General features: G+C 46.1%; 1 protein-coding gene across 1 annotated transcript in view; it reads right to left on the bottom strand.

Moving 5' to 3' along the window:
• Positions 1 to 2,133: 2,133 nt before the first annotated feature.
• Positions 2,134 to 9,161, bottom strand: part of LOC144723547 (sodium/potassium/calcium exchanger 3-like) — a 140,882-nt gene continuing 133,854 nt past the window's right edge. The window contains exon 17 of the mRNA XM_078602382.1: positions 2,134 to 3,162. Coding sequence (XP_078458508.1) covers positions 3,013 to 3,162 — 150 coding nt within the window. The 3' untranslated portion in view covers positions 2,134 to 3,012. The remainder of the gene's footprint in view (positions 3,163 to 9,161) is intronic.

The following is a 9,161-nucleotide window of genomic DNA, read 5'->3' as shown; positions in this document are numbered from 1 at the left end:
CCCATCCACCGACTCGCACTCCCCATACCGCGAAATTGAACGACACAAATTTGACACCTGCATGAACAACGGATAGAAAAACACTGCATGCACAACCACCCAATTATAACCGGTGATTCTTCTTGTTTAAAACTGTAGGGGTAGCGATGCACAATTCACTGACCCGGATGTGATGTGTTTTTGATGTCTTTTATTGTTTTAAAGGCTGCATGTTTCATTGCCGACACGTGTACATAAATCGCCACTCAATTTCATTCCGAGCGAAACTTCTCGATACAAAAAAAACGCAAACTACAAAATTTTCTTGTATCAGCCTTGGCAAAAACATCTCGCTATTTCAAGCTTTTTTGTTGATTTTAAAACCACTTGGCCATACCCGCCCCGTGATAGTTTTGCCTTCGTTCAAATCCAATTCTCAATTAGGTCAACGTTGACCGTGTTACGAGGGGTCAAAATTCGAAGAGAAAATTGTAATGTTGGGTAAAAAGGGACTTTTTTTTTTTAGCAAACGACTGAATAAATGCCCCCAATGAGCTTGATTAATGCTGCTCAAATAATTTGAATGTTGCATTCAAAGGTTCACAAAGGACGGAGAACATTCATTCCCATGCAGCACGGTTAAATGAACACAGAATTCAAAAGCGTCTCTGACAAGGTTGCACGCAGTATAAAAAGCCACACATTTATTGCACGAATTATTTTAGATTTTTGTTTTAAATCATATATATATATTTTAAATTGTACATACATATATTGTTTTTACAAACCCTGCACATGCCGTAAAGTGTAAATACAATTCCCATACAGTTTTTTGTACTATTCAAAAAGTAGTAATTCTACGACACAGCACGACAAATATTGGAGTTGAGACAGCCTCACCGCTCGACAATTCATGCACGCTAATAAAGTGATCTCATCAAAGATTTCCTCCTGTTTTTCAGTGTGGACGAAAATACTACTTTCCCAAATACATTCATTTCATTTGAAGAGAGAGAGAGAAACAGAGAAAGCATTTTTTTTAGAAATGCGTCGTTTAAAAAATCCAAGAAATGATCCATTATTAGCAGGAATCTGCACACTCGTCTAAGGTTACGATATTTGTATGTGTTGTTCATTTGGTGAATATAGTAGTGATGAGGATGGTGACCGAGATTGCGATGGAGTAATAGCTACCATTGCACAGACGTCGAGTGATGATGTATGTCCTATCCGGTGTGCGTTTTTTTGACTTATAGATACAGTATAACGTCTACAAAACTTAAAGCAAACGCACTCTTAACTTGGTTGCATGTGTGTTGTGGGTTATTTACAACCGCTGGTTTCACTGCTTATAATACCGCTCATTAAATACAACAATCATATTCGCCATTATTTTGTTTTTCTTAATTGTAAAAAATAAACCTCACAGAGCATTACAAATAAAAACATCTAAATTGTTGTTAATGGCCTAAGTGTCCTTGCGTTACCGTTGCTTAATTTTGGTGCAATTATGGTACTAAAAAAAAATAAAATTACAGCGAATTATCTCGTGGCTCTTGACACGAGGCCGAGGGACATCGGATCGTGAGCCGAGCCCCAAAACTTCGCTTCGTGTGCTTGGTGACAATGGGGAACCCCCCCCTCACCCATCCTCCCCGCATGCCACAAGGCCAAATTGTATATACACAACTGCCGGGCAGAATACAAAATGTGAACCCTTGCCTCCCTCGCCACTGGGGGGAAACGTCTGTTCAGCAGCTTGTTCAGAATGCTGCCGAGAAACACGGCCAACTTTGCCGCACAACGCAACCGAATGCACCCTGAGCTCGGAGGCCGGGCAAGTTGTACGTGCAGATGCGGCCTCGCGGGGGCTTCGGGATGGATGGCAGATGCCCAATTTAAATATTTCCCTCGAGCCTTGCACTTTCATTTGTAATTCCCCTCGAATCCCCCCGCTAGGGGTGCAAGCGGTTGGTACGGCGGGGGAGTGCCGCTGCGTCTCTGAACCCGACAAGCCGAGATTCACGAGCCGGCAACGGCTAACATTAGTGGCGAGTCGATGTCTCAGGTCCCCCCAGCCCCCCCGCATCGGCAACCCGCACTGACCAGCGTGGTGAAGCGTGGCAAACCTCCACCCCCTCCCCCCTGCCTCCGCTCGCCCACCCAACAACTGCCTATGGTCCTGGGGAAGCCTTCAACCATCGGTGGATTGAGAATGGCTGGAAAACAATCCTCTTTTTCTTGCAGGATTACTACACTGCAAAATAAATTTGATTTCCAGTTAAGGGACATACTGTACCTGCTACGAAAAACAATTGCCGTAAATAGTTACCATTACCGTACGAGTGATGTGTAGCAAATATGAAATGAAAAAAAAACCTAAGCGCTATCATTGTTATACGATTGCTTTCTTGCAATAAATTAAGGTAAACATTATATGCAGTAATTATGTAAACCTGAAATTTATATCAGTAGTTTACAGCAAAATGGAATTAAGTGTAATTGATTTACAGTCATTTATCCGTGCAGAAATCACACATGTCAAGTAAAATAATATAAATTAACAGAAACACCCAGTGCAAACATTGCTTTGATTCAACGATACCAGAATAAGCCACTCGTCTCAAGCCCTGGCAAGTTTTGCCACCTGCAGAACATCGATTCTATTCATCTCTCTCACAAGCAAAACTACACCCAGCATCGTATCGACAGACAAAACGAACAGAACGTTTCGGAGAGAGAGAGAGAAAGAAATGACGACAACGTACATCAGACTTTCCAGCAGCAGCGAAATGTCATTCAATGTCACCACAACCCTGTGCACACATCTTTTCAGAACGAAGCACTTGCAATTTTTAGTTTTTTTCCCCACCACCTTTCATCAATGGCCTCTATAATCTCCCTGCCATCCTAGCAAGGAGACCATGGCTGGTGCAGTACGACTATTGACGGTCATCCCAAAGGAAGGTATTGGGAGGGGAGGGATGGGGGTGGAGGGGGGTACACGGGGAGGGGCGAGGGGGGGGTATGAGCTCATTTCTCGCGGCACGTGGGCAGGTTGACGAACGTGAAGACGTTGAACTCGATGAGGATGGAGAAGCTGATGAACACCACGTAGAGCAGCAAACAGCCGAGGCCCAATTTCTTGTCCAGTCTCCACTTGTTGAGGCCGACGGCGAGCACCTGCACACATGATGAGGAGAGGTGCGGGGGGGGGACAGATCAGTCTCTCATGTCTATCCACTGCTGGATGATGGCATCCACATACTGGCGTGCAAATCGTTTTTTTTTCTTTCTTTGCACGTGAAACTGTTTTCGAGTACAGGCCCAAAACGTCGAATGGCCCAGCAAGCAAGCGGCACCAAAGATGTAAAAGATTTTGCGAGATCCCAGGCCAAATATCGCACTGGTCGGTACAACCTGAGCTTGCATAGCTAGAGTGGTTCTCATTTGTTTCATGAAGCAATTGACGGTGCATTGTGCGATAACCGTTTTAGATGGTTCATCAAGTAATTCAGTCAAAGCAGCCGTATGGCATGGCTAAAGTTCTGCTTGCCACAGGCGGTGTACCACTCTCCGCTCTGGTCCGTGGACTATGTTATCCTCGTTATAGTTTTGACCATTAGATTAGAAGGCACTTTGATAATCATATTCTTGGTTCTTTCGGTAAAGTCACGTAGAAGGGAAACAATAAAATAATAAAAATATAAAACAATAAATTCTCACGACGTTTCGACTGCAACACAAGGTGTGACACACCTGATGATGATTGACAATATGAATCCCTGCAGTCACAAAATCTTTAAATCAAAATTGATAATCATGTTTTAAAAACAAATTAATAATGAAGTGTCAAAGTTATTTCTTATTCGAATGAGCATCGAGGCAGTGATCATGTCCTGTCCACAACCCTGACTCATTGGTGGAAATTTCACAATCCTCTTGGTGGGGGTGTGGGGAGGTTGTAATTGTTATCGACCACAGAGAGATGATGAAGATGATGGGCTGAGTAAACCCCCCCACATCCGGGATGCGAACTCGCAAACCTCCCCATGTTTGAGCTGCTCGCCCTGCCGCCGCCGCCGCTGTAAACAAGAATTCCCTCCCGATGGTAGATTTGCAGGCGATTAAAAAAAAAGTTTTGGTTCCAGAAAAAATGAAAAAAAACACGCGATGTAGATTAATGTGTGTATGGGGGGGGGGTTACCATTTATCTGGATAAACCCGACTTAAAATAACCCGTGTGACACGCTCGCTTCTGCGCTCTTTGCTTTGGCACGTCCGATCCCAACGTTAGCATCAGCAGCCAGTCGCACAGATGGCGCGTTATGTAACGGCGGCCCATGCGGTGGCTCCGCCGTGAGAGTCGGACGCAGCCGTCGTCGTCAGGAGTTTTGAGGTCGTGTCCGCATTTCGGCCGTGCGACAAACGCCGACCTTGCCTCGAGTCGGAGCAGTTCGGACAAAGACAAAGATCCCCTGTGTAACCTTAGCAGACTGTTGGGGGCAAGTGCTGTTAGCGAGCACCTGTGAAGGCCGGCACGGCACACGAGGGGGTTGGGTGGTCAGCACCACGCCCGGCCGCCTTTGTCTCCACAGTGGCGATGTTTACACAGCGCACCAGGTACTTATTTGAGGCTGAGTCGACCTAGGGGAGGCCCAGGACCGGTTAAGATAATCGTCACTGGATGTTGGCTGTGAGCGGGAATCGAACTCGGGCCGCCGGGTTCGTAGCGCAGCGTGGCGCTAACCGCTACACCACCGCTCCCCAGTTCGTCCGCTCACACACGCACACACGCACGCACACGTCCATTCGGGATAACGCCGACAAAAGCTTCAAGTCCGCGTTATCTAAACTTTTACAACCGCCGTTAATGCATCGTAGCAATTAAGCGGCACTCTAATCAATGCGAGTTTGTCGATGTGACGTTTAATATTCCAAGCGCGTAATGACTTTCTATTCTTGACAAAAAAAATTTCGACAGGGTCGTATTGCCATCGATTTGCAGATCTCCCTCGAAAAATACACTCCCATTATCACCACGGGCTCTCTGACGGAAATGCCACGCCATTGCCGGATAATGGGCTCCAACCAACACAGAATCAGAAGACAATCAGAATATTTTTCAAAAGAAAGGTTTTTGGGTTAGATTGCGTAAGTATAAATGTGTTGAAACCATCCACCACCCGACACAGCCAATCAGTAAGGGATATGTCACGTTAACAAAACGCCAATTAGTTACTACTGTCAGTCCACCGGTGTGTTGGACAGTAAATCCACAACATTTACAATTTTAGGACGACGTTTCGCTGGTAATTACATCCAGCATCATCGGGTGATTTGACAGAATAGACAAATCCCTTACTAATTGGTTGTGTCGGGTGGTGGACGGTTTGGACACATGTATACTTACGCGATCTAACCCAATAACCTTTATTATGAATAATATTGGTCGCGAAACCCGACGTGTTAATCAGAATATTTACTGTATACTGGAGGAATCCGATGAGCTATAAAGCTCTTTTCACAGATGTCCAGGATGGGCGGGTAAGAACGTTACAACAACAAACAGCACGAAAACATGATAGTCGTGCAAAGTTCAAGAAAGGTAAACAAATCACCACACCCAGGGGGTCACGTGGGATATTTACCATACTTCACCATACTGGTCAGTGCGGATTGGGGAAGTGTTTGGGGGGGGAGGGGTGTATCCGAATGATCTATCTAGGTTTAGAATAATCAGATTGTATTTATCGTCACTGATAAACGCACAAATATATAAACAAAAATGCTTTTACCAAGTAAGGCCCACTAAGTTATAGAGCTATTTTTCAGAAGTGACCTGGCAACAAATGGTCGCTCATTGAAGTGACTTATCAAGTGGAAAATGTAGAGCAGCCACATACTCTAAACACATGATTCTAAATGTGGAGGGAAAACCGGAGGACCTGGATAAAAAAACACGCAACGACAGGAGAGCGAGAACACACAAACAGCAGGCGTCAGATTCGGCATCAAACCCACACGACCTCCTGTATACCAGGCGAGGTAGTTAACATCTCGCCACCATTGTACCCGTGGCAAATCCCCCCCCCCCCCGTGCAGACGCCACAAAGTGGTGACGTGGCCCAGCGGGTGTGGGCGCAGAGGCGCGCGGTTCGAATCCAGCGGCCAACCCAATTAATACTGCGACATGTGTGTGTATTAGCTGTAATAATCCTCTATGTGCTGTCTGCATCGCAGCAGCGGACGTTAGAGATCCCGTGGCGTCAGTCGCAAGAGTACGCCGTTGTGTGCCGACGTCGCGGTCCAAATCTTGGCAAATTTGAAAAATTACACTGCAAATTTGCCCGATTGGGATTACACATCTCAAATCATCCCCCCCCCCACCACCTCCACCGTGAAAACTTGGCAGAACGCTCCTGGAAAAATGTGAAAAGACTTGGTGTGGCTTTTATGGTCAAACAAAGAGAATATATTACAAATAAATAAGCATAAAATGTTTTTTTTGGCCAACAGCAGGGTATTGAATGAGTCGACAAGATTGTTTTCGTGATGCTGCCTTGTCCAAAATTTCATTTGGTTTTGAAAAATCGGCAGGAATTGATGTACTGTACTTATGTAATTTGTTCTTATATCGCACCTCTGATTGGCATGGTTGGCTACGTACGGTGCGAAAGAAGTGCAACGTTCATCCTACAAAGTTCCATGACAAGGGAGAAACACAAACAAATAGAATGTTTTTTCACCCTATTGAAACGGCTGTACACTGTATGGACCTGAAAACTAAATTTCCCTGTACAAGAATACGGGCAAACCGTATGGGTGTTGACAGGTATGCACACCACGCAGAGTCACTACTCATTGTCTCCGAACTTTTATAATTTTGTATTATTATTGTTGTCTATTTAGGCGAAATAATTCTCGACGGGAGGAGACGGGTCTGAGTGACGAATATGAATGTGCAGTGGTTGTACTCGTTTTGAAGATAGCCACAACAAGATGCCTTGAGATAGTTTATTGTAATGTTAGTACTGCAGTCGAATTGTTGGATGATTGCTGTGCTGTACGATGCATATTTCGATGATTCAGACTTTAGTAAAGTATTCTAAATGAGCAATGGCTTGCTTGTACGTAATATTAAATCTGAACTTGTACATTGTATGGCCTAGTTGTAAACTTGTATACATTGTACACTGTGGGATGGATGTGTAAGTCTACACGATTGCAGTATGCCAAAGGGTGTAAGTAGGCAACGCTGTATTTCTCTTTGTTTCTTTCAGTTTCACAATGGTCCCGACAAATATTGGACGTAGTTCTAATTGAACTTTAAAAGAGTTGTTTCAATAACTACAAAGAAGCGCAGGTAATTTTGTGTTCCACATACATTGTTGGGGACAGTGTTTAACTATCTGTACAGTCACGCACGAGCAGGACAAAATAATACTTAATTTACATTTATTAACTTGCTTAACTTTATGAGACTTTGCACTCCTATCCGTGTTTTTTTATTGTTTCTTGTTGTAACTTTGTGACTCCGTGTTCCAAACTGGACATCTTTGGGTAAACAAAAAAGAGCTTCATAGCTCATCGGATTCTTCCAGGCTAAATACAATTTCTGATTCTGGAGTGATTGCAGGGCAACGACAACATGGGAACACATTCAATGCAGGGACACATACAGACGGAAAAACGAGAAGGGAGTTGGAAACGTTCGCCTTCGAAACTCATGAGCGAGAAGTGTGCATTTCAGGGAAACCTCCAAACTCGCCCGTGACTACTCCAGAGACGGTGTCGGCGGCAAATATCAAAGGTTTATCGCGACGTTTCAACAACGCGTAATAATAATGACTCCAACATGTTTTTTAAAACATTGGACTTTTTTTTTGCGCTGCTCCACCGCGCGGGGTTTTTATAGCGGCGTAAGCATCACTTGCTGCCAGGATTTCCGACTGCTCCGCAACATTTTCATTAAAAAAATGTTTATTTTTATTTTTACAAGGTAAGGCCCCCCACTGAGCCATATGGCTCCTTTTCAGAAGTGACCTGGGCACAAATCCTAGCTCAATAAAATGGCTCATGTGGAAATTAATAGCAACCAAATACTCTAAATGCACGTGTTTATAAATGTGGAGGGAAAGCCTGGAGGTCCCGGAGAAGAAAATCCACGCGACCGCGGAGAAACAGACGCGCAAACTCCAAATCTACGGCAGGCGTCAAGGGGGTCGAGATCGAACCCACGACCTCCTACTTAACGGGCGAGGGAGTTGACATCTCGCTACCACGGCGCCTCGACACCGTGCTCAGACGCCGTGCTTTCGATTTCCCACTGTTTGTTTTAAATCACGCGATTACATTTTTTTCACACCCCCCCCACCCACTCGCCTTACACATTTCATCTCCCTCCTCGGCACTTCCCACCCACTCATTGACGACCGTTGATGGGGGCACGCGCGCGCGGCGTTCCGAAAAGGCGCCGCGAGGTGCCACCGCGGTGATGAGTGCAGAGGGCCGTGATAACATCCCACAAGTCGACGCTCCTCGCCATCCATCTGACACGGCGGCGGTGTGCGCAAGACGAGCTGCCTGCAGAAGCTCGGCGTTGATTGAACACCTCCCCCCCCGCTCAGTGTACACATCGGCCCTGCTCCCCTCCCATCTCGCTCTACTCCCCACCACGCATCAGAGGTCGCAAACGGGTTTTGATTCCTTACCCGTACCCGTACCTGGCCGCACCAGGGTTGCAAACGGGTACCCGTACCCGGCTGTACCCGTACTCTACCGGTACCCGGTCGGGTACGGGTATCGGGTACCTGATTGCGACCTCTGGGATAAAGCCATGTTGCAGGCGCGGGTGGGTTGATTCTAGGAACTTGAATTGTGAGAAGAGACAAGACGTTAGGAAATGAGTGACAAACAGTTACTCACCAGTAACTCACGGTCTACCCGTACCCGGCCGCACCAGGGTCGCAAACGGGTACCCGTACCCGTATCCGGCCGGGTATGGGTAGCCGGGTATCGGGTAGGGTACGGGTATCGACTACCCGGTTGCGACCTCTGCCACGCATTCTCCTACCTCTCCCCTCTCATCGAACTCTGCTTCACACCACACTCTCCTACCTGTCTCGTCTCAACCTACTCCCCTCCATGCACTCTCCCACCTCTTCCGTAAGGTCGCTCGA

This window comes from Lampetra planeri, chromosome 18 (assembly GCF_965212315.1).
Source record: "Lampetra planeri chromosome 18, kcLamPlan1.2.h2, whole genome shotgun sequence".
Taxonomy (NCBI): domain Eukaryota; kingdom Metazoa; phylum Chordata; class Hyperoartia; order Petromyzontiformes; family Petromyzontidae; genus Lampetra; species Lampetra planeri.
The sequence above is the reverse complement of the archived record's forward strand: the minus strand, read 5'-3'. Positions and strand labels throughout refer to the sequence as shown.